The 27022-nt window shown below is 43.2% G+C and overlaps 1 protein-coding gene across 2 annotated transcripts in view; it reads right to left on the reverse strand.

Annotated features, from left to right (window-relative positions):
- sez6l (seizure related 6 homolog (mouse)-like) overlaps positions 1–27022 on the reverse strand; it is a 269322-nt gene that overhangs the window by 90982 nt on the left and 151318 nt on the right. For both annotated transcript variants that reach the window (XM_072587857.1, XM_072587855.1), the window contains exons 4-6: positions 12878–13070; positions 2827–3012; positions 1361–1529 (exon numbers count right to left, since the gene is read on the reverse strand). In XM_072587857.1, the coding sequence (XP_072443958.1) occupies positions 1361–1529; positions 2827–3012; positions 12878–13070 (548 nt within the window). The remainder of the gene's footprint in view (positions 1–1360; positions 1530–2826; positions 3013–12877; positions 13071–27022) is intronic.

Consider the following 27022-nt stretch of genomic DNA (forward strand, 5'->3'; position numbering starts at 1 on the left):
TGGCTAATCCTCTAAAACCTGCAACTCTTTGGACTGTAGGAGGAAACCGGAGCACCCGGAGGAAACCCACGCAGACACAGGGAGAATGTGCAAACTTTACACAGACAGTCACCCGAGTCTGGAATCGAACCTGGGCCGCTGCCGCTGTGAGGCAGCAGTGCTAACCACTGAGCCACTGTGCCACCCCAGGGGGTGCCCAGTGTCAGCAGAGTTGGGTTGGGTGTAGGTACCTGGTTGGGGTTTTTTCTCGATTGACCAATTAATAGTCAAAGACTATGCTCATTGTCTAAGTGGATGGACTTGCCAAGATGGAGGGTCATTAGGAGGTAGAGCTGAAAAGTGTGGTGCTGGAAAAGCACAGCAGGTCAGGCAACATCTGAAGAGCAGGAGAGTCGATGTTTCAGGCATAAGCCCTTCATCAAGAGGCCTGTCCCACAAGGGAACAGCTTTAGGTTGCATCCTCGAGGCAACATTTTGTTTTAACAAGGTTTGAATTTGACAATAAATAGCCACTGCTGTGGAGGGGAGCCCTTCTCTCAGGTGGGTGGGTGCCACCTGTCAACAAACCCATAAGGGGCTACAACAAGATTCTCACGTGCCACTGATTGGATCTTGAAGGCATGACACAACTTAAAAACAAAGCCGGACTGACGTGGATGTTCACACCATGGAAATGTATCACATATCGTGAATACGTAGATTTGTCTCTGTTTTGCAACCTACCATCAGGAATTCATGATGTTCTGCCCCATCTAATTAGGTTGCCTTTGTGAGCTCTGCAAAATCTATTCCTGCTGTCCTCCCATATTTAATGTCCTATTAACAGGGTAGATCAAGCCTGGGTTTAACGTCTGACCTGAAATTCAACACACTGCAGTGCACCCTTAGCACCACCGGAGTGTCAGCCTACATTTATAGCACTGATATGCCTTATCCCCAACCAAACAGCTTCATTCAGTGGCTTCCCCAGTGCCTGGATATAGATCTGGTGGGGGATCAAGACTATGGCACAAGGAATCATGCAAGCCAAATCTCATATCATGCGGATTAGCTTCAACACTGAGAACAGTTTGCATATGGCTGAAGAATTAAAGTGTCCACATTGGTGCATGGAAATCTGAAGAATCGCACCTTCAGATTGCCCTGGAAGAGCACCATGGTCAGAACCAGCCCCCTGTAGGAGTAAATGATGACCACCAACACCCTCACTTAAATGGGCAACACCCTATCATAGACAGTGCTCCCACCTGAAGACTCACAATGAACACACATGGCAAGAACACACATCTAAACACACACGTAATACCACCATAAGGTTAAAATCAGATGAATGAGGAACATGCTCCAAAGTCCATCTTACCTGTCTCCCTGTCCAGCCAGAGAAACCTTTTCAAAGTGCATATGGAACTTTTGGCCTTTTGTGCCTTCAATTATCCAAGTGCAGTTTAAGTTGTTGCTATAGTTTGCAGGATAATTTGGTGACAGTACTCTACCAATGGTAGCATTGGATATAAATCCACCACAGGGTGCTAAGGAAAGAGAGAAAACAAGTGCAAAACACAGTCAACATTAGATGAGAGGATTATTATCTATCAGGTAAACTTGTGCTTTGTCCCCCCTCTAGTTTTTATCCTGTCTGAATGCTCAGATGTCTGCAGGGTTGTGGTTTCATAACTGAAGGTAGTACATTTACAGCTATTTGTCATATCTGTGTGTTCAAAGATCCATGGAGTGAATCACAGCCAAGTCTGAGCTCATTCCCACACAACATTGCACAGGCAGGGGTGTAATTCTGTGCGATGATGTCGACGGGGTGAGAGTGAACCAGCTGACGTCTTTGGAAACAAAAAAAAATTGTGGAGAGGTGATAAATGGGCTGCTGATTAACCGCATCCCATTATGCATGAGGACACCCCTACCCTGTGTATCTACCACAGTATTTGCCACATTAGGAAACCATTCAAGAACAGAAATCATGACCCTTTCTTAATCCAGAGGCACCAAAGTCAACAGTATCACCCATTGTAGCACCACTGTTGAAAATAGGTAACTTGGCATATACTTTGAGTGGGATGTGAGATGTTTCTGGTCTCATCTTCCATGAGGGGCAATATCCTTAACTATTTGGTTAACAAGGAAACATCTGTCTGCAATGGCAGTTGAGTGTGGCTGGGCGGGCCAGTATTTATTACCCGTCTCTCATTGCCCTTTGAGAAGATGGTAGTGAGCTGCCTTCTTGAACCACTGTACTGTACCTGTACTGTGGGCTGACCCTTGTCCTTCTAGTTGGATATGGTCAAGCATTTGGAAGGTGCTGTCTAAGGACCTTTGGTGAATTTCTGCAGTGCATCTTGTAGATAGTACACACTGCTGCTAGTGAGCGTCGGTGTTGGAGGGAATGAATGTAGATGTGGTGCCAGTCAAGTTGCTCTCTTAGTCCTGGATGGTGTCAAGCTTCTTGAGAGTTCTTGAAGCTCTACCAATGTAGGCAAGTGGGGGTTATTTCATCACACCCCTGACTTGTGCCTGTGGATGGTAGGCAGTCTCTGGGGAGTCAGGAAATGAGTTATTCACTGCAGGATTCCTAGCCTCTCACTTTTGTAATCCCCATGTTTGCAAGGCCGGCCTATTGGTAATGATAACCTCTCTCCCATGATGTTGAAAGTGGATGTTAAACATTTAATTGACAATGAAAGTTCTTCCACGCTAATGCATGTCTACAAAGGTGAAGCAGGGAGTGAGATATCTTTATGAAGGAAAAGGAGTTGGAATGAATGGAAAAAAATAAGTAAAATGGAATTAATTTCAGCTGGATGTAGTTTTTACCAAGACAGTTTGGCTCCTTGGCATTCCAATGTGGCTTGGAAGCATTCATACAGGTCAGAGTTCGCAGTCCCTGCAGCTGGTAACCAGAGTTACAACGGAAGAGTGCAGTGCCATCAGCATGTAGATCCAACACAGAAACATCACCATAATCTGGTCTCCGGGGAAAGTCACAGCTTAGCATGTATACTGCAAATAGACAGATTCACAGTGAAATCTTTCATCTGTACTCAAATAGCCCCTGGTCCTTCTTAGCATGAATATCATCAGCCTCACTGTGTTGAGGAAAGGTTACATCTAGGGTTGCCAACTCTGGTTTAACATTTTCCCGCAGGCTTCATCTCACATCTGACCTTATCCATCAACCCCAGTATCCTTACAATGGAAGTATTAGAGAACATTCATTGAATACATCCATTTCTTAATGCTTGTGTGTCCTCCCTTCCATACTAAATTATTTCTAGGAGACCATCCTTCACTTCCTGAACATTTTTCCAGGCAATTCCTGGAAAGTTCGGCAACCCGAGATAAATCATGTTAATGTATAAATAATCAACAAACAGCAGCTGTGAGAAACAACAACTGAAATTGCTGGGAAAACTCAGCAGGTCTGGGACCATCTGTGGAGAGAGAGCAGAGTTAATGCTTTGAATCCAGGGTTCCTTTTTTAGAGCTGATTGTAGCTAGGAAAAGGTTGGTATATATGCTGAAGGTGGGGTGGGGATGGGGGGGGAGGGATTTGGATAAATGATAGATGGAGTTGAACCCCATAAAGAGAGAACAGCAGTTGGACAGATAAAGGACAGGGTAAAGATCAGCCTGGGAGAATGCATAGCTATTAATTCAGACCATTATTGGCTGACAATGGGTTGTGTGTGGTAGCAGCCCATGTGATGACAAGGCCTGATGTGTGTGGGTTGGGGTAGGGACATGGGAGAAGGTGCTCATGTCCTCAAATTATTGAACTCAATATTGAGTCCCAAAAGATGCAATCCTCATTTCTCAACAACTGTGAGATGCAGATTGACAGGAAACCTATAGAAATGCTGTTTAAAGGCACAAGGCCACAGAATACTACAGGAAGCAACAGTCTAAGCAGGGGTTCCAATTGCACAATGACTAGATTTTAATATTTACAATGATATTTTTATTTCTCCATTACCTTTTCCTTGTTGATTCCGGCCCTCTATCCCACCCAGGGATCTGTACACCTCCAATCTTGATTCCTTGTATTGTTTCAACTACTTTTCCACTGATGACCATGCCATCGGCTTCTTGAGCTGTTAGCACCCTCCTTAAATCTCCCTGTCATATTGACCCCATTTAAGATGCTGTTAAAATTCACCTTGTAAAGCTCTTAGGCATAGTGTAGTGCTTCTACCTTTGAACCAGATAGACCCAGGATCAAGACCCACCTGCCTCAGAGGCGTGTCATAACGTATCTGAACAGGCCGGTTAGAAATATCATAAATCCACCTCTTTGACCAGGTTTTTAGTCATTGTAATGTCTGTGAAATTCTGTTTGTTACACTCCCGTAAAACAAGTTGGGGCAATAAACTACGTTAAATGCGTTGTTGTTGTATATAGTCTCTTTAATTGGTCTCTGTCACTAATATGTTGTCTGCTTGATCTCACATTATTCTGATGGAATCTGGCAGAAAATCCATCCATTTCCATTCTATTTCACTGAATAGAAATCTTGTACCAAATGTTTCGCAGATTGTAATAACTCAGGAAGCTTAACTGGAAAGGGACATCATTTATTATTGAACACCAAAATAGTACCACTAATCCTGGTGTACACAGGATAGCCCCAGCCTGGGACAGACAGTTTTAGAGTCATAGAGATGTACAGCATGGAATCAGACCCTTCGGTCCAACAAATCCATGCCGACCAGATATCCTCAATTAAACTAGTCCTATTTGCCAGCACTTGGCTCATATCCCTCGAAGCCCTTCCTATTCATATACCCATCCAGATGCCTTTAATTGTACCAGCCTCCACCACTTCCTCTGGCAGCTCATTCCATACACGCATCACCCTCTGTGTGAAAAAGTTGCCTCTTGGATCCCTGTTAAGTCTTTCCCCTCTCATCCTAAACCTTCGTCCTCTTGTTCTAGATTCCCTCACCCCAAGGAAAAGACCTGTCTACTCACTCTATCCATGTCCCTCATGATTTTATAAACCTCTATAGGGTCACCCCTCAGCCCCTGATGCTCCAGGGATTAACCACCACCAGTAAATGATCTGTGTTTCCAATTCAGTGGGTCTGCTTTATATATTTTATTTAAATTATCCTGTTCAAATATATTATTATACACCTCTGGAGGGGGCAGTGTAGTTTGAATCCAGGCCTCCTGGATCAGATACAGGGACATTAACACTGCACCATGAATGAAACCAGAAATGAAATGGAATGAGGGACTGTGACTCCATTACTTGGAGCAACATTTTACTTTTAAAACTTGGCTGGGATGGCAAAAAAAACTTCCTCATTATTCTTCAGAATCACCTCTCACTTTGTTCTTTGCAATTTATTTAGGGCCAAATGTTCGATTAATCAATTAATCCCGAGTTTGGCAAGAGACGTAGACTCCCATCCTCCTGTGAGCCAGCTCATTTCAATGAGAGCCCTTAAGAGCTTCACATCTTCTGTGTCAAAGACGCATTCAAAGTAATGCCAAGATCAGGGATACCAGCAGCGACCTTACTGAGGACGGAAGGAGAGTTAATGGGGCAGAGACCTGATTACAGGTCCAAAATGTTGGCTGTGCACAAAGGCTTAAACAGAAAGCACTGAGGTTGGCCCAAGTGGAGCCATGGTCACCATTATGAGGATGAGCTGTCACTTTCTGCCTTGGCTCCACTGGCGGTTTGGCTGTTTGGCAAAGATCAATGTTACGCAGCTTGTCTCTCAGTTGGCAGTTACCCTTGGCAGTGCAGTGGGCCTGCAAGAAGCAAACCTGTTCCTCCTGGCGTCAAAACTAGGGAAACAAATACCCACCTTCCTTGCTGATGACCATCTGTTAAGCTACATCTGTGCCTGGAAGCCCAAGCGAGACCATTTCCTCAGAGATTGATCTGTCATAAGCATTTGGAAAGTTTGGAAAGTTGCCACATGACTGACTTTGGTGACCAACGCAGCTACCTGATAAACCACCTGACTCGCTGAGTTGGACAACTTTCTGCAATTGTTAGGAATGTGGCTGACATGGGCTACCATAAAATGGCAATGCAGTAAAGTGACTTGAACTTTCAAATTCAATGTGAGTTGGGAACTTACCATTTTAAAAAATCATTTCGAAAAATAAGATGCAAAGATCTGGTATAATATTTCACCTACAATACCAGAACATTGTGAAAGGTCCAACAAATAGTATCTTACCTTGATACAGGACATACGTTTGGGACTAACTGTTTGACTTGTGACAACTAAACCATCACACAAAGACACTGAGCTGCACATGATGACAAGTTTCAACCATGAATGCAGAATGTAGGCCAGAATCATGTCAGATTCTAGGATGTAAAGGGAGTCAAAGAGGATGCTGACTCCAAATGGTGGCGCTTTGGGTGGTACATGACCAGCTGTAGCCAGTAAAGAGGTCCCTGCAGGAACTATGGTCCAATGGAGGAGCTAACTTCCTCTCTGAGCTATTGGCACAATCAGAAGGCCGGAATCAAACTCAGCAGTGCCCCCATACAGATGGCCACTGCAGGAGCTGCAGGGAGAAGGAGAGGGAGCCGCCATTTGAGGTGCCTTCAGAGGCCAGGTAAGTAATTTTTCACTGCTAGGTAAAATGGAAAATTATAGGTCAATTAGCCTAACCTCGGTTGTTGATAAAATTCTAGAATCCAGTGTTAAGGATGAGATTTCTAAAGTCTTGGAAGTGCAGAGTCAGATTAGAACAAGTCAGCATGGATTTAGTAAGGGGAGGTTGTGCCTGACAAACCTGTTAGAATTCTTTGAAGAGTAACAAGTAGGTTAGACCAGAGAAACACAGTGAATGTTATCTATCTAGAATTCCACAAGGCCTTTGATAAGGTGCCTAACGGGAGGCTGCTGAGGAAGATGAGAGCCCCTGGTGTTCAAGGTGAGCTACTGGCATGGATTGAGGATTGGCTGTCTGACAGAAGGAAGAGAGTTGGGATAAAAGGTTCTTTTTCTGAATGGCAGCTGGTGACCAGTAGTGTCCCGCAGGATTAAGTGTTGGGGCCGCAGCTGTTCACTTTAAATATTAATGATCTGGATGAAAGGACTGGGGGCATTCTGGCGAAGTTCACCGATGATACAAAGTTAGGCGGACAAGCAGGTAGTACTGAGGAGGTGGGGAGGCTGCATAAAGATTTAGACAGTTTAGGAGAATGGTCCAGGAAATGGTTGATGAAATTCAACATAAGCAAATATGAGGTCTTGCACTTTGGAAAGAGAATACAGGCATGGACTATTTTCTCAACAGTGAGAAAATTCATAAAACCAAAGTACAACGGGATCTGGGAGTGCTGGTCCAGGATTCTCTAAAGGTCAACTTGCAGGTTGTGTCCGTAATTAAGAAAGCAAATGTAATGTCTTTTATCTCAAGATGGTTCGAATATAAAAGCAGTGATGCGCTTCTGATTCCTGAAGAAGGCTCATGCCCGAAACGTCGATTCTCCTGCTCATTGGATGCTGCCTGACCTGCTGAGCTTTTCCAGCAACACATTTTCAGCTCAGTAAAGGTCTAGTTAGCCCCATTTAGAATACTGTGTCCAATTTTGGGCACCACATCTGAGGAAGGACACACTGGCACTAGAGTGTGTCCAGCAGAGATTCACACAGATAATCCCTGGAATAGTCGGCCTAACATACGATGAATGGCTGAGGATCCTGAGATTGTATTCATTAGAGTTTAGAAGGTTGAGGGGAGATCTAATAGAATCTAATAGAAAATTAATGCATAAAGTTACAAATCGCACAACACCAGGTTATAGTCCAACAGGTTTAATTGGAAGCACTAGCTTTCGGAGCGCTGCTCCTTCATCACCTTTCAGCACTCCGAAAGCTGGTGCTTCCAATTAAACCTGTTGGACTATAACCTGGTGTTGTGTGATTTGTAACTTTGTACACCCCAGTCCAACACCGGCATCTCCAAATCAAGATAATGTATGGCTTGGAAAGGGTGGACGCTGGGAAGTTGTTTCCATTAGGCGGGGAGACTAGGACCCATGGGCACATCCTTAGAATTAGAGGGGGTCAATTTAGAACAGAAATGAGGAGACATTTCTTCAGGCAGAGTGGTGGGCATTTGGAATTCATTGCCACGGAGCGCAGTGGAGGCCATGATGTTAAATGTCTTCAAGGCAGAGATTGATAAATTCTTGATCTTGCAAGGAATTAAGGGCTATGGGGAGAGTGAGGGTAAGTGGAGTTGAAATGCCCATCAGCCATGATTACATAGCGGAGTGGACTTGATGGGCCAAATGTCTTATGGTCTTATGGTCTAAAAGTCAACATTTTGTAGGATGATTGGGCTTGCATGTGTTGAGAAAGAACACTATTTTTTGAAAAGGTGGTGCTATGCTCAATAAGATGGATGGTAACTGATTGAAGTGATCACAGTGCACATTCACTATCAATGAGGATCAATTCATATGGGAGAGCAGAAATGATAACTCTGTAATCCAACCTGTCTGTAAATCCATAGCTCTGGCCTCAGGTGGATAAAATGGAAATGACTAAGTTCAGCCTACCCAGGATTGTCAATGTTGTTGTTTTCAACTTTCTTTCAGATTTCTTATAAAATCTGTAACTGAACAATAACGTGTGAAATTAAATATTGGAAAGATTGAAACCATTGTCTTCAGACTTCAGCTCAATTTCTAATGATCAATTCTATCCCCCACCCTAGCAACTGTCTGAACCCATCTGGTTTGTAAATTTGCTGCCATGTTTAGATTAGATTCCCTACAGTATGGAAACAGGCCCTTCGGCCCAACAAGTCCACACTAACCCTCTGAACAGTAACCCACCCAGACCCATTCCTCTGCCCTATATTTACCGCTGACTATGGGCAGTTTAGCATGGCCAATTCACCTAACCTGCACATCTTTGGACTGTGGGAGGAAACTGGAGCAAACCCACGCAGACACGGGGAGAATGTGCAAACCCCACACAGACAGTCGCCCGAGGCGGGAATCAAACCGGGGTCCCTGGTGTTGTGAGGCAGCAGTGCTAACCACTGAGCCACCGAGCTGCCTGCCATGAGATGAAATTCTGACAATTTTTCAGAATGAACAGCGGGGGTTAGTTTATGGGCCCTGGTACTTTTCCAGTTTCTGGGTGTCTAATTGCAACCATGTTCAACCTTCGCATTCTTACCTTTTGAGCACCAAGAATTGTGCACGATTGTAATAGTGGAGCTGGACTATTTTATGCCGATTTTGCAAAATGTCTTGCTGTTGTACTCCATGCCTCTGTTTATGAAGCTCCTTCAAATTTTCAGTTTTAGTCTGATACTCTTCATAATCTTGATATTCTTTCGGACAATTACATATAGCAACCTGCTCCACTCCTTAGAATCTGACCCTATGAAATATCTGGGCATAAACTGCACAAAAAAACCCACAAATAATAATCCCATGTACTAATGAGAATATCCTGAGCTAACAATGACATATTTTATTGTTACATGATGCATGGCTTCTCACTGAAGTTCAGTAAGTGCAAAAGCCTTTCAGTAAATGAGCACAAACCCATTCATTTGCAATAATATGTAGTTTCTATTCAGAGAATGGATTTTGATAATAGGAAAATTACACTTTAAAACTGAGAGATAAATAGATTTTTTTATTTTGAGTTGAAACTAACCACATTTAAGAATGCTCAGCAAAAACAAATAACAAGAGAGCAAAATACTGCAGATGCTGGAAGCTGGGCACAAAATATATTTTCTAAGGGGCTTTTCTGTTTGGTTTGCACTGGCTTCCTTTTCACTCTCAATAATTCATGTAATAGGTCACAAAGTTGAGTCTTAACTGTTATTTTTGGCAGTGTTCGGTTTCCTGGAGGATTTCTCTTCATGAGGCCTGGCAAGTTTTTTTTCATATCATTGTTCCAAACCTGCCCCCATTAATTACTAACCCTGCCGCTAGAGTGCCTATCGCATCTAATGCTAGCCTGATTCTATCTCCTGTAGCCCGAAGAACTCAACAGTGCAGAGATATCTCAGAATAGACTGACATCCCATTGTTGAAAGTTCTTTGGGCACCCAGACAAATGCTGTCAGAATTTCTCTGCATGGCTCATGACCTTTGCTCCAGATGTGGCAGATAAGAGAACACAGTCACCTCACATTGTGGACAGGGACCTGGAGGTCCTGATGGATGCAATGACACAAATGTAGGATGTCGCCTCCCCCCAGGACTAACATGGGAGACCACACGGTCAGAACCCCCTGCCAGCCTGGTTTGAGGTCACCAGTTGGGGTCAGTGTGGTCTCAGCCATCTGGAAGAATGTCCAGCAGTGAAGAATGAAGGTTGATGATCTCGTCCACCCGGCCATCTTCTTTTTGCTACCACATGTTCATTCTATCTCTGCTCCTGCACCCATCTCCCACCAAAGCTCATGCTCCTCTGCTCTCCCTGTTGCATGCATTGTCATCTCTCACTCATACTCATCCTCATCCTTTGAATCCTGCATGGCTTTTGTGCTGCCTACTCATTCACTCATGACAGCTCATTACTTCTCCCCCATCAACATCCACACGAACAGACCTATCACATACCTCCATCACACACAATCCCTCCCTTTCTCTCACTCTGGAAGAAAATGAATCACAATTGAGCAGAAAAAGCCAAGATGGATGGTCTGCCTGATGTTGTCCTCAATCCTGCAATGAGGAGAGTATCCTGACCCTGTTCACCCTAAGTGGCTGAATGACCACGCCCAAGCTTCTGGATTCATATTGGAGTCTGCGCTTGATAGAATTTTGTGGGATGGTCAACTAGAGGTTAGGGTTAGGCTTAGTGTTAGGGCTAGGGCTAGGGCTAGGATAAGGGTTAGGGCAAGGATTAGGGTTAGAGTTTGGGTTAGGGCTAGGACTACGTCTAGAGCCATGGTTAGGGTTAAGACTAGGGCAAGGGCGAGGATTAGAGTTAGGATTAGAGCTAGGATTAGGGTTAAGGTTAGGGCTAGGATTAGAGTTATGGTTAGGATTCAGGTTAAGGTTATGGTTAGGGCTAGGGTTGAGGGTTGGGCTAATGTTATCATTAGGTCAAACTGTCAGCTGAGTGATGACCCTGTGCACAAAATCTCCTTGCAGCAGCCTTACAGATAGAGATGTCTCTGCATCCCAAAGCACAGTTTTATCATACCAACGTGTCCTGTTAGTGAATTGGGAAGAAGCCATGTGGGTGCAGCGAAGCTGGCACATGTCAGATGCCAGTGTTCAGATGGGTATTAAGTGCAGACTTTCAGTGTACCCTGAGATTTTCGTGCTGGGTATCCAAAATGGCAATCAGGAAGGGCAAGGTGATCTGGAGTATCGCCTCCAGGTATTGTCTCAAGTATCTTGGATCTGGTGTTCTTGTAGTTTCAATTCCTCAAGGTGCACGCATATTAATGATATAAGATGTACAATTACTAATAATCCCTGTTAATAGGCATCTCACCCTGCCCTAGTGCAAATCTTGTCTCAACATCCAGATTTTACTTCGAAAAAGCAGTGAGTTGTTCCCATCCCTCACCCAACATCTCAAGCGATTAGCACAAAGAACAATGAGCAGTACAGCACAAGAACAGTCCCTTGGGCCAACCAAGTCTGTGCCGACATATGATGCTGTCATGAATATGTATTTTGTCTCTACATGATCTGTATTGCTCCATTCCCTGCCTATTCACATTTCTGTCAAGATGCCCTCAAACATTGCTATTGTAATGGCTTCCACCATCTCCTCTGGCAGCCCATTCCTGGCACTTACCACCCTCTGTGTAAACATCTTGCCTTTCACATCTCCTTTAATCTTACCACTTTTACCTGAAACCTATGTTCCCTAGTAATTGACATTTCTGTTCTGGTCAAAAGACTGACTAACCATTCTATCCATGTCGTTCATAATTTTGTAAACTTCTATCAGGTCACCCCTTATCCTTCGATATTCGTATGAAACCAAACCAAGTTTGTCCAATCTCTCCTCATTTTCTCAGATTTCCCTCACATTGTTCAGGGTCCGATGAGGTTCTGTCCATTGTAGCATTACTTCCTGTATTTGCATCAATCTGTGGGGCATTTGGAATCACATAGTATCGTATTTGGGAGAATTCAGCCACTTCCTCAAAAATCACCACCTTTTTATCAAATGTACAGACACAAAACACTGGGAAAACCTAATAACACAGTATTTAAATTGGCCCGAAGACAACATTTATACGTCAGCAACAAAGTTTCTTTTAAAATTGCTAACAAACTCTTTTACACTCAAAAAAACCATCACCCCAAACACACCTTTCACAGACTGGTGAGATCACAGCTAATGTTTTCCCATCACATATGCACAAATATGGAAGATTGTAAACGGGCAGTTGTTATGTTTTGTACGGGATCTAATCTAAGTGGACAATTGTCATAGTATTGTGAAAAAAGACACATTTTGCTGAAGCTTTTCTCTTGCACTCATCAGGACAATTTGCAAGAATACCAACGAAGAGGAAAACTTAACACTGACACTGGTACTGAGTGATGCACTGATGCTGTTGGGATGCTGGTATGCAATGTCTTTCTGCATTTTACAGTTAAAGTTACATTTATTTGTGCATGTAGGCATGATGGAAAGTCAGAATTTTCAATGCAATTTGTCAACTGGTGCACATATGTCTGAAAGTACAAAGAAACAGTTTAATCAATTGAAAGAATTAAATTGAAGGATTTGATCATTTATATAGCAAAACAAATAATCCTTCAAAATGAGATCCTCAAAGTCTCATTTGGATATCACTGTGCATTTCACATACACTATAGCTTTGACCAACATGTTCTTTGCTCTACGTTTCCACCACTGTGTGCTTATTACTTACTCTGATAGTGGAGCTGAAATGTTCCAATACCTCCATATTGAAATGAGCGGAAATGCACCGAAATGGTATTAGTTGGGCTGCGGATAACCTGGCCTTCAACTAGAAGCATTTGGTTGGCTAAAACAATCCAGTTGTCATCTTCCAATCCACGAATGGAGAGCTGCTCCCCCTCAGACAGGTTCAGAGTTTTAACCTGAAATGAAGGACAAAACAAAGTCTCACCAACTGTGTGGAAGAAGCAATCATTCTGTTGTGGATTTGTTGTTATTCTGAGGACACCTTTAGAAGCTCTGAAACCACAGTGCTGAAAGTTTTAATATAATTACCGGATTGTAATTATTTTTTAGCTGAACTAATCACTAAACATTTTGTACACCTTCTTGTTTATCTTGCTCTGTATCTCTTTGGAAAGTTGGAAGTTAAGTCCACTAATATCTCTTGCAAGTGGTTTTCTTCTCCTGTTTCATCAGGAGTTTCCATTTTCTGTGAAATACCTTGTCATATGACAGTGTGACCCAGAGGTCATTACAATGCAAAACACTTTATGGTGGGAATGAAACACTGTAATCTTGCATGTGCACTCACATGTGTTTTGACTGCCTGCTAGAAAGTGATCTGCTAAACACTCTGGTGAGAGCAAGTGGAGGCACATTAGACTTTACTTTTAAGACACGAGTGACAAAATATTTTGAAATGCTTACCATAAAGATAAATGCAGCCAAGCAGTCTTTGTCAGAAGCCCATCGATACTTTCTGACATGTAATTTCTCTAACACCAGTTACCTAAGCTGAAGCTGGGAGCTCTCACCCTCTGGGGCTGACTTCCCTTGTGAATCACACCATGTTACAGGTGTGATCTTACCTTCTACTGATACGAACGTTGATGGATTACAGAAACCTGTTGGACTCTACTGGCTCTTTGACTGAGACACACCATTGGTGTCCTGGTTAATGGATTCCTTCACATATCCAAACATGCCTGCCCTTGGCCATAAGATTCGGCCTGCAATGCATGACTTCCTTTGTTCCGCATGCAGGCAGCCAAAAACCCTGCTCCACCCACTTCCTTCCACCACCCCTAGCTCTCTGGTCAGTTGAGTTTGTTGCCATCTTCAAAGGTAGAGGAATCTGCCAGCTGTCCTTCACTAAGCCAATATGAATGAAGGCATTCCAGCACACTAGGCGTGAATATTCAATAGAATCTTGCCAGTAAACCTTTATCATTTCAAATTGATGTGTTATGTGGGAAGCAATACTTATCCAATTATTTTGGTTGGACCCAAACCCTTAAATGCTGAATTACAATCACATTGCCAAATTGGATACTGTGGACTTAAGCAATGCTTTGTAAGTACAATGAACACAAGCTAAACTTGTTGGTGCTGGGCCCATTGCTGTATGCTATCTATATCAATGATTTGGATGAGAATGTACAAGGCATAGTTAGTAAGTTTGCAAATGAACATTAGGAGGTATTGTGGGCAGCGAGGAAGGTTATCAGAAATTTCAGCAGGATCTTGATCAGCAGGGTAAGTGGGTCGAGAAATGATATAGATAAGTGTGAGGCCTTGCATTTTTGAAAGTCAAATCAAGGTGAGAGTTTCATGGTGAATGGTAGGGCCTTAAGGAGTGTAGTGGAACAGAGGGACCTTGGAGTTCAAGTGCATGGTTCTCTGAAATTGGAGTCACAGGTTGACAGAGCAGTGAAGAAGGCTTTTAGCATAGTGGTCTTCATCAGTCAGGGCATTGAGGATAGAATTTTGGGAGGTATGTTGCTGTTGTACAGGACATTGGTGAGGCCGCACTTGGAGGATTGTGTTCAGTTCTGGTCACCTTGCCATAGGAAGGATGTTATTAAGTTGGGTAAAAACGATGACTGCAGATGCTGGAAACCAGATTCTAGATTAGAGTGATGCTGGAAAACCACAGCAGTTCAGGCAGCATCCGCGGAGCAGGAAAAATCGATGTTTTGGGCAAAAGCCCTTCATCAGGAATAGAGGCAGAGTGCCTGCAGGGTGGAGAGTTAAATGAGAGAAGGGTGGGGGTGGGGAGAAAGTAGCATAGAGTACAATATGTGAATGGGGATGGGGATGAAGGTGATAGGTCAGAGAGGAGGGTGCAGTGGATAGGTAGAAAGGAAGATAGGCAGGGAGGACAAGTCATGGGGACAGTGCTAAGCTGGAAGTTTGGAGCTGGGGTGAGGAGCGGGTAGGGGAAATGAGGAAACTGGTGAAGTCCACATTGATGCCCTGGGGTTGAAGTGTTCCGAGGCGGAAGATGAAGCGTTCTTCCTCCAGGCGTCAGGTGGTGAGGGAGCGGCGGTGAAGGAGGCCCAGGACCTCCATATCCTCGGCAGAGTGGGAGGGGGAGTTGAAATGTTGGGCCACAGGGTAGTGTGGTTGATTGGTGCAGGTGTCCCAGAGATGTTCCCTAAAACGCTCTGCTAGGAGGTGTCCAGTCTCCCCAATGTAGAGGAGACCGCATCGGGAGCAACGGATACAATAAATGATATTAGTGGATGTGCAGGTAAAACTTTGATTGATGTAGAAGGCTCCTTTGGGGCCTTGGATGGTGGTGAGGGAGGAGATGTGGGCGCAGGTTTTACAGTTCCTGCGGTGGCAGGGGAAGGTGCCAGGACGGGAGGGTGGGTTGTTGGGGGGGGCATGGACCTGACCAGGTAGTCACGGAGGGAATGGTCTTTGTGGAAAGTGGAAAGGGGTGGGGAGGGAAATATATCCCTGGTGGTGGGGTCCATTTGGAGGTGGCAGAAATGTCGGCGGATGATTTGGTTTATGCGAAGGTTGGTGGGTGGAAGGTGAGCTGGAAAGAGTGCAGAAGAAATTCATAGCGCTGTTGCCAGGATTGAAGAGTCTGAGTTATAGGGAGAGGTTGGACATGCTAGGACTTTTTTCTTTAGAGTATAGATGACTGAGGGGGTATCTGCATTGCTGCCTCACAGCACCAGGGTTCAATTCCAGCCTTGGGTGACTGTCCTTGTGAAGTGTGCACATTCTCCCTGTGTCTGTGAGGGTTTCCTCCGTGTGCTCCAGTTTCCTCCCCCAGTCCAAAGGTGTGCAGGTTAGGTGAATTAGCCATGCTAAATTGTCCATAGTGTTCAGGAATGTGTTATTTGAGTGCATTCAGGAGAAATGTAAAGTAATAGGGTCTGGGTGGGATGCTCTTCGGAGGGCCGGTGTCGACTGGGGTTGGGCCTAATGGCCTGTTTTCACACCGTAGAGGTTCTATGATTCTATGATAAGTGTATAAGACCATGAAAGGTATGGATAGGGTGAATGCAATCTGTCTTTTTTCCAGGGTTGGGGAATCAAGGACTAGAGGGCATCAGTTCATGGTTAGAGGGAAAAGAATAAAAGAGAACCTGAGGGGCAATTTGTTTACACATGGCGGTACGTGTATGGAATGAGCTGCCAGCGGAAGCGGTTGAGGTGGGTATATTAACAACATTTAAAAGGCATTTGGACAAATACATGGATAGGAAAGGTTTAGAAGGGTAGGGCCAAGTGAAAGGAAATGGGATTAGCGTGGATGGACATTTTGGTCGGCATGGACAAGTTTGAGCCAAAGGGCCCGTCTCTGAGTAGTAGAACTCTATGATAATGTTGAGATAGATTGTTGAGAGCAAGCTGCTTTTTAAAGTTTATTGGCAACCATTTCTTTCAATGGAGGAGTTCAGTTTGCTGCTCTGTGGACTTTGAATATGGACAGGAAATGTTCGATGATAAAAGGATTAAATTTGCCCATGAAAGTTTGAACTTGCAGGTTAAAGTCTTTGAAGGCTCCAGTCACTGCAAGGTGGGAGCACATGTCTGCAAACCTTAAATTTTATATCCATTTTATTAAGCACACATGTCAGAGACCGGTTCAATCAGGGCATTCTTGAAGGCAGTAGATGATTATTTGGACATAAACAAGGATTAAGGGGACAAGAAGTGATACTATATCATATTGCTGTTTTGGGGAGATGGTGCAGACATATTGGGCTGAATGGCCTCCTTCAGAACTGCAACATTTCTGAAATTCTGTAACGAACTGGGATGGAATATTATGGTTTGCAAAAGAGGGCAGGTCTATTCCAATTACCATTTGATAGACAGACTTCCTCATTGTTCCCTGACACTCGTAATGGTCTGGAGTTGTGGGATATTTTCAAGTTAATGCATCCAGTTTGAAATATTGTCTAATTGTGCTGGGTGATAAAGTTATTCATAACTTCTTTAAATTTCAACATTTATCATCTGTATATTTAATGCAACCTTTAACCTGCTCCTAAATTAACAGATAGATGAATTTCCCACATTATGTATTTTTACACTAATGTTCAAAAATTGTAGTTTCAATGATTAGATTAGATTAGATTAGATTACTTACAGTGTGGAAACAGGCCCTTCGGCCCAACAAGTCCACACCGCCCCGCTGAAGCGTAACCCACCCATACCCCTACATCTACATCTACATCTACCCCTTACCTACCACTACGGGCAATTTAGCATGGCCAATTCACCTGACCTGCACATCTTTGGAGTGTGGGAGGAAACCGGAGCACCCGGAGGAAACCCACGCAGACACGGGGAGAACGTGCAAACTCCACACAGTCAGTCGCCTGAGGCGGGAATAGCTTATGTGTATAGCTTAATTTGTAAATTGGTGATTTAATTTAGGGATGAGACAAACATGTTTGGTATGTAGTTAGTATACGGCGAGTATCAGTCTGTGTACTTGCCAGAATTTTCCAAATCTCACCAGCATTTACATTTTGAACTAATTCTTTGTTAGGTGTCAGCATGGCTCAGATGATCATACTCTTGTCTCGAAGTTATTCTGATCAAAGCTATGCTCCATGACTTGAGCACAAAAATCAAGGCTGATTCTCTTTCTCAGTACTACTGGATGTGGGTGGACTAACCTTCAGAATAGAGTGTTACACTGAAGTCCCATCTGTTTATTTTGTCTGTGTAGAAGTAATTTGAAAATCAGAGCTATCCCTTGATGTCATAATGAATATTTATCACTTAAACAAGACCACAAATCATCAGTCATTTGTCTTGTTTGTCTGTGATTTGCTTTGTCAAGATCACATTGCCATTTGGGGGAGTTAGCTGTGTACAAATTGACTGCTATGTTTCCTGCATTGTGACAATCACTACACTTTAGAAATACTCCGTTGGCTGTGAAGTGCTTTGGAGTCTCCCAAGATCTTGAAAGGAACAAGTTCTTTCTTATCTTTTATTGCAAAAGTAAGGTGAAGCCATTCCTGAGGAAGTCATGTGACCTGAAATGTTAACTCTGACTTCTCTCCACAGATAGTGCTAGACCTGCTGAACATTTCCAGCAATTTCTGTTTTTGTTTATGATTTATAGCATGCGCAGTTTTTCATTTTTTTTTGTAAGATAATGTCGTCATTGCCCTGCTGCCTCATTAGAGAGAGAGGAGAATGATAATAGTTTGATATAAGTGTCACCATGTCTCAGGCAAGGGAGGTTGGAGCTGTTGAGAAGGACATGCCTTCATTGCAACCATAGCCAGTGCAGAACAGGGGAACCTTGATTATCTGAAGTACACTGGAGGGGAGTATTTTGCTCGGTTAATCGAATTCCGGATAATCGAATGCCAGATAATCGAGGTTCCTCTGCAGTTGGACTCACACTGTTAGCATCACCAGCCAACTATCCCACCCACTGAACTAACCACCCCTTCGTTCCTTCTGTTGTGTGGTAAAGGAAAAACCTTACGTATTAGCCTCTTCCTAAGAGGCCCCCCATTTCTGAAATCCCAAACTGGAGGACATTAAGAAGGATGGAGATAAAAACCTCATTCCCACTGAACTTTTACAACATTCGCCTTTTCTCAGGAGCAGTGTTACATGGAGGGAAAAGCAACGTACAAGGCCTGGCATTAAATATCCCAGAGAAAAATCCCAATGATGTCCAGCTGCCTTCAGCAGGAAAATAGCAAATGGTGGGTTTTGGAGAAGGAAAGGTAGAATAAATGCCTGCTTCACTTGACCAACAACACCAATGAGATTGCACTGACTAGCAGAGCTACATTACGATAGTGCTTCTGAACTGTCACTAATGAGTTGATCCAATGTTTGACTTAAGAGCATTGTGTAACCTTAATATTTTACTGAGACCGATGCTTGATAACATTGTAACTACCATGAACTGGAGCTTGTACATAAGAATTCATTCCGGACCTTAGACGACGCTCTGTAAAGGGTACAATTTTCTTAAGTGTGTTCTGATTTTTCTTGGAGATCCTCATCTTGACCTTAGCATTACAGTTATGCGACAGTCATGTATGAGGTGTGCCATTGCTTTGATAGTTAGCTGAGCAGAGACTGTTAGAGCATATGGCAGCACTTAAAGATGAAGACTGAAATGGGGAAGAGTCACCCAAATACAAAAACCAGCCACTTACATTTGATAGATTGGTGCCAGGGTTGAAAAAGCTTTAACTGGCAACCACTCTGAGGAAAGGTTCTTTTTAAGTCTGGCAAAGGGGGGGGGGCAGTAAAACTCTGCTTTTATTTTGGTTTCTGCTCCTGGGATGATGGACTGAGAGAGAAAAAATATGTCTCCAGGGCTTCCTGTCCACTAGCTTGAGCACATTTGGCCAGTTTTGTTTGTGGAGGGCAAAGGGAGGTAGGACAAGAGGGGATTTCTGTGATAGAATGGGGTAGGAGGGATTAAATGACAAAAAGAGGCAATTTTGTGAGGCTAAAGCAAATTATGGGGCAAATCAAGGAACAAACGATGGCCTAGTGGAGATGGAAGTTGCAAACTCAGAATCGTCACCAGTACCTGCTGTCTAAAAAAAATGTTAAAAATCATACAACACCAGGCTATGATCCAACAGGTTTATTTGGAAGTACAAGCTTTCAGAGTGCTGCTTGTTCATTGGGTAGCTAGTGGGGCAGAATCATAGACCAGCAAAGATTCCAGGTAGATCCCAGGTATGGAGAGATTTTCTTATGAGCAGAGATTGAGTAGATTGGGACTGCACTCATTGGAGGTTAGAAGAATGAGAGGAGACTTTGTTGAAACACATAAGGCTCTTAGGGGACTTGACAGATGCAGAGGCATCGTTTCCCCATGTGAAAGAATCTAGGACCAGAGAGCACAAACTCAGAGTAAGAGTTGCCCAGTTGGGACTGAGATGAGGCGAAATTTTGTCTGTCAGTCAGAGGTGAATCTCTGAGAGGCTGTCAAGGCTAAATCACCTAAGGCTGTGATAAACAGATTTTTAATCAGTAAAATATCAAGGGTTATGGGGAAAAGGCAGAAGAGTGGAGTTGAGGATTATCAGATTGGCCATGATCTCCTTGAAAGGCAGAGCAGACTAGATGGGCTGAATGGCCCAGGTTTTCTCCTATGTCTCATGAATTTTATTATCATTATTGAGCAAAAAATGGTGCAGAGGCAGAATGAGGAAAATAGTCTTGGTGGGGGTGGGGTGGGGGTGGTGGGGTGGGGTGGGGTTTGGTGTAGTACAGACTCGAGTCATGCAAAACAAAGACACATTTTGTTGAGGTTTTGTGTGAAAATAAAAGCTTTAACAAAATGTGTCCTATTTTAGCAATACATGGATCAGACCCAGTTGTGATCCAACTGGTTAATACACAATTAATTTGAGCAAGTAAAAGAAACTTAATTTGTGGGCTGCAAGTTATTTCAAAAACATACTTCCATTATTGGTTAGGACAGATGAAAACATGAGAGTAAAAGTATGATTTCGTTATGAAATACTGGTGTCTGGAATAGTTTGCTGCCCCAATTCTCCCTTCTACTCCTCCAAACTTTTATTGGAATCTATGTACCTAGATAGCATCCAGAATCCTGACATTCCTAGTGTAATGACAGTACCACGATTCATCCCCTCACCAAACACTCCTCTCTAGATATTTTCTAATCAACCTGGTCAGAGATGTTATAACACATCTCAGGAGCAGGTGAGACTTTAAGCCAGGCCTCCTTTCCCAGAGGTAAGGACACTACCAGTGCACCACAAGAACCCTTTAAATGATCCTTTCTACTCTTTTAAAACCAGCATTAAATTAGACACACTCTGATGGGCCATTGTTGCAAAAATGTAAATGAATAATTAACAGATATTTACTAATGGTGAACCAGAAAAGTATCAAATTGAAATAACATTGCCTGGGCATCCCCAGCCCCTGAGGTGCCCACTGGTCTCTCAAGGTCCGACAGTGTATGGAAAAGGGACAAACAGTCAAATACGATGACCCCTGTACAGTCTTCTCCCAGGATGGTAATGGCCACGTTGGCCAGATGCAGAAGTAGGTCGACAAAGATGCCCTCTGACCTACCCGCCCCTCAGGCGCCCTTATGCTGATTCTACGGACCTGTCTGACCATCAGTTGTAGAGGATAGACCACTACTGAGCTCCAACAGATGAAGAACTTGCCTTCGTTAAAATGATAGTCTGTTGCATTATAGCAAAAGCCACAAATTACAATTACTAGTCAGGGCTAAGTATGAGGAGAAAGTGAGGACTGCAAATGCTGGAGATCAGAGTCAAAAAGAATAGTGCTGGAAAAACACAGCTGGTCAGGCAGCATCTGAGGAGCAGGAGAGTCAACATTTCGGTAAGGACTCTCATGAGCCGCATAGAAACATCTGATCTCTTCAGGTACTCACACAGAAGTCAGCTGCCTCCTCCCAAAAGCTATAACATCAGATTAAGAGCACTCAATGGATTATGAGCATTAACTACTTCAGAACCATTACACATTTTCCATTCCACATGAGGGTATGCTGATTAACAGTGCAGCTGTGAGACACATTCGTTTTCTGAAAACTTGTTTCTAATTTTCAAATTATGCAGCATCCCAAAGTGCGGCTGCACACCTTGTATTGACAGTTACTAGTACATTGGGAAGTATTAATTTTAGTTTGCAGATAACAGAGAGCACATTAGAACAAATGCTACCCTCTAAAATAAAAAAAAGGAAAGAACTGCAGATGCTGTAAATCACAAACACAAATAGAAATTGCTGGAAAAGCTCAGCAGGTCTGGCAGCGTCTGTGAAGAGAAATCAGAGTTAATGTTTAGAGTCGAGTGACCCTTCCTCAGAACCATCATAATTTCCAGAAATTTCTGTTTTTGTTTCTAGCCACTAACATGGTGGGGAGCCTCGTTAAGAAGTGTTAACAGGTATTTGAAAGAGCTGCTGATCTCTTAGTAAACTTCTGGGTGACTACTCCCAGTCCAAGCTTATATAAAAAAATAAGAAAATAAGAAATAGAGCACAGATAGAAATCATTTGGTGTTCCCCAAGCTTCTCCATCATTCACTAAGACAATGACTGATCTGTTTATGGTTTTAACATGACTTTTCTGCCTGTCCCTCCTCTAATCTTTGATTCCCTAATAGACCAAAAGTTGATCTAATTCAGCTTTTATGGATCAGACCAAACCTCCTCAAAATATATGAAGGAGATAACCTAGACCCTAACTTTTATCTTATTTAAAGCAAGTGTAGGGCCCACTTGTGGTGCAGAGGTAGTGACCCTACCACTGAACTGAGACTGGGGTTCAAGTCTGACTTGCTCCAGAGGTATGTAATAACATCTCTGAACAGGCTGATTAGAAAAATAAGTTAAAGCTGCGATGTTCCAGATTGATTCAATTGGTCACACTGTTAGTCTTTAAGCAAAATGCACTGTATTTTTCACCCACAGTTAAACACAAATTAAAAAGAAGAAATGGCATAACTTTAACTCCATTAATTGACTTAGCAAAATAATAATATTATTTATCTACTGCTTATCTACTGTTCCAATGCAGCAACATCTCATAAACACACACTTGGCAATGGCAACTTCAGCAAAACTTACTATCTCCTCTTGTCCAGGAGAAGGAACACTGACAGAATGAATCTCGCAGCAGAGAGAAAACTCAAGCTTTTTGCAGTAGCAGAGAGAGAGAGAGAGAGAGAGAGAGAGACCAAGAGAGAGAGAGAGAGAGAGAGATCTAGCAGCTTCAACTCCCAAACTCCAACTTCAACGACTGAAAGCAAAATTAAAACCCTGACTCTACCTACTCATGCTTCTTTTGTCTAATTTAAAAAAAACAAAGCTATTTATTCCACTTTCCTTCATCAGATTTACATTACTCCTTTTTAAGAGAAACAGGACAGAAGAAATATCTCTTATTATCACACAGCCTTGAATACATTCAGCCCTCACTGCTCTCTGCAATAAAATATTACAACAGTTAACTACCACTAAAAGGTAAAAAAAATCCTCCTCAACTCCACCAGTGTGCTGTGGCCTCACCAATGCCCTGCATAGTGGTAACAGGACTTCCCTATATTTATACATCCTACTTACAATAAAAAACAATGTCTCATTTGCCTTCATATTTAACCCCTTTACCAAAATGGCAACTTGTGCTACACACCGACTAAACAGATATTACAATCATGCTCCAACTTGGACACTTCCCAGCTCTACAGGAGGTCATTAGTACTTTGAGTATCTCTGGAAAGTAATGGGAATGGTAGACTCACCCTCTCATTTTGGGCAACTCAATATTCTCTAGCAATTCTTCTGTTATCTCATTTTGTAGCTGACCTGGGCTTACCTAAATGCTTTATCAATGGTATTAGGACAGAAAAGGAAAGTCCCTTACACAGTACCGTCAGTTTTTAGTTTAATAAGCCATCATGCACACAGCAACAAAGGAAAGCAATTATTTTTGCTGATCTCGATGTGTTGCAGCATTCGCTCCCACTAGATATCATGGGCTTTTTCTGAGTCATAATTCTACAGTGCACAGCTCAAAGTCATGTTCAATGATCCAAAGACAGTCATCTCATTAATTGCCATCCCAGGGCAGGGAAATTCAATTTCTATGTAATCTAATTCAATTTACTTCTGCACAGTGCAGCCTATCTGCTGTGGTAATTATCAAAGAGTAGTCAAAAGGAAAGCAGACTTTTCCAATTGCATAAGAAAGTGTTTGAGTTGCTGGATCCAGTTATTCAAATCTGCATTTTAACTATCAGTGAACAATTACATAAAGGAAGAAGCTGAGTTTTCAACAAAGAGGGAAAAAATATGGCATTTGCATCCCATCTGTGTTCTCCAATAACCTTCCTGAGGCTTTATTAATAAACGTTTGTTTCATTGAGATCAAACATCTTCAGCACCTAAGGCTAACTGCCATATTTATAAGTTGGGGAGATGCCAACCTCATATATACTACTGAAAGCTTTTCTGCTTTCTGTGAACTCCACATTTGTTACACTCGGTGGCTTTTAGGATCAATATCCTACATAACCGAAAAGACTGATAGGTCAGGTATCTACATCAGATGTTTCATTTCTGGATTTTCATCAAAAAGAACAGTTGTGTTTTGTTCTTATACAGCTTTCAGGCTTGCCTGCAATGAATTGAAAGATACATATATGGAGAGAAAAAAAACTAGATTTTAAACACAACCTCAGCTGCAAACTCCATCTGGCGCATTGATTCCAATTTCAGCCTGGATCTAACTGGGCACAACTGAAATTTTGATAAAGCATTTACCAGTTAGAACAGATTGGGGAATGTTTTCTATAAGACAGTGTGAAGTGGTCCCATCGAGCATCTCCCCTTGTTCCCCCTTCAGTAATGATCCCGATCCCGATCCCAATTTCTGAGGCACCCCAGGCATTATTGGCTGTAACATCAGAGATAACATATGGGGAATGAAAACAATCAGTCATGTTTGCCAACGTAGCCAACTCACAACTTCTATCGAGTTATTGAGTATACTGGGTGACTACTGTACTACTGCCCATTATATAACCCTGTCATTGGCCAAATTCATGTCGATAAGTGGTATGCTTCAGCCTGTTCAACTTCCCAGCCAGCAGTAAATCATCAATGTTTACTATATACGGGGAGAATGCTGTTAATACTTACAATGCAGCCAGCTTAGAAGGAAAGTTACTCATTCAAGACAAAGGCACTTTGTATCCTCATGATACAATTGGTCCATGCTTATAATGCCCCACTTGATTCCACACAGAGGAACACCTTCAGCAATAAATGGACATATTCCGTCACACCTATTATCAACTTGAAAGATAAATGATGTTGCCACAATAACACACACCTGCATTGATAATATGATGCTAGAGGATGCTGAGAGTGTCTCAGATGAAGGTTCGATAAATACCAGAAATCTGTCATTTGACACTGAAATCAACATTGGCATCAGAAAGGCTGCAGCTGTTATATCTAAGCTGAGGGTGGAGCAACCTGACTATCTGGGATGGCACAGTGGCTCAGTGGTTAGCACTGTTGCCTCACAGTGCCAAGGACCCAGGTTCGATTCCAGCCTCGGGCAACTGTCTGTGTGGAGTTTGCGCATTCTCACCATGTTTGTGTGGGTTTCCTCTGGGTACTCTGGTTTCCTCCCACAATCCAAACCTATGCAGATTAGGTGAATTGGCCCGTAGTGTTCAGGGGTGTGTAGGTTAGGTGTGTTAGCCAGGGGTAAATATTGAGTAATGGGTTTGGGTGGTAGACTCTTCAGTGTGGACTTGTTGAGCCAAAGGGCCAGTTTCCACACTGATTCTAACTTCTAGGTAGCACAATGGTGCAGTGGTTAGCACTGCTGCCTCACAGCGGCAGGGCCCCAGGTTTGATTCCAGCCTCAGGTGACGGTCTGTGTGGAGTTTGCACCTTCTCCTTGTGTCTGAGTGGGTTTCCTCCCATAATCCAAAGATGTGCAGGTCAGGTGAATTGGCCATGCTAAATTTCCCATAGTGTTAAGTGCATTAGTCAGAGGGAAATGGGTCTGGGTGGGTTACTCTTCGGAGGGTCGGTGTGGATTGGTTGGGCTGAAGGGCCTGATTTCACACTGTAGAAAATCTAATCTGTGAGAGAACACCAAACCTGCATTCTTAGAGAACTCCTTTACAGTAATAAGACCTTGATAACATATAAAGGTAAGGCTGCAATAGTCCGACCAGACCATAGTGCTGCTCTTTCATTAGATAGATAGAGATGACTGGTGGTGGCTTATTCTGTGGATCACCACCGCTCAGGCAAAAAGGGTCCTTCATGGTAACCTCAGCTCCTACAGGAATTGAACCCATGTTTGTGGTGTCACTTAGCAAACTACAATCAGCTGACAGGCCAACTCAGCTGACAGACTACCATGGATAACGTATGCAAGGCAGGAGAAAAGACTAAACATATTCCACCTTTACTATCTCAAATTTCTTTTATTATTGTTTCCGGGGATTTAGCTGAAACAGCCAGTGTTTCGTGCCCATCTCTCATTCTCCTTAATCTGAGCAATCTTTAAGGCAGCTAAGAGCCAATCACATTACTGTGGATCTGTAGTCACATGTAGGACAGACTGGGTAAGGGCAGCAGATTTCCTGTTTTAACAGGATATGTGCAGGAACTTACACAAGGTCCTGGAATATGTCAACCCATCAGCATATGCTCACCACTGTGCAACAACATCTGCATTGCATTGGCCACATTCATGGGGTGCATGAAAGCTGAATATTCAAAGACCTTCTGAGCAGTGATCTGGCCACTGGGTCATGACCTGCTCAGCATCCATACCCCTATCACAAGGGCAACTGCCAATGAGATATGGAGGTGGCTGGGATTGGCACTGACACCTGGGAGACAGTTGCTGATGGACGAGATCTCTGGATTCTGTTTGAACGAACTTTAGAAGAGACAAGCAGATAGATGAGACTCAGCTAGGGGGCTCAGGACCGCTGGACCACGCACATTCCCAAACTCACTGGGGGAGCGATGGCGATGGCATCCAAAGATGTGCAGGTCAGGTGAATTAGCCATGCTAAATTGCTCATAGTGTTAAGTGCATTAGTCAGAGGGAAATGGGTCTGGGTGGGTTACTCTTCGGAGGGTCGGTGTGGATTGGTTGCGCCACTGGACTATGCACATTCCCAAACTCATTGGCAGCAAATATGGCAGAGGCTGCCATATCAGAGTGGATATCCTGAGCTTCACCAGATCCTGACACTTAACACAGAGTTGACCAGCATGGGTAAACCATCAACTTACATGCTGAATGGCGGGTGGGGGAAGGGGGAGGGGGTGGGGGGTGGTGGTCTTGTGTTCAAGT

Source organism: Chiloscyllium punctatum, chromosome 17, assembly GCF_047496795.1.
Source record: "Chiloscyllium punctatum isolate Juve2018m chromosome 17, sChiPun1.3, whole genome shotgun sequence".
In the NCBI taxonomy this organism is placed as follows: Eukaryota; Metazoa; Chordata; class Chondrichthyes; order Orectolobiformes; family Hemiscylliidae; genus Chiloscyllium; species Chiloscyllium punctatum.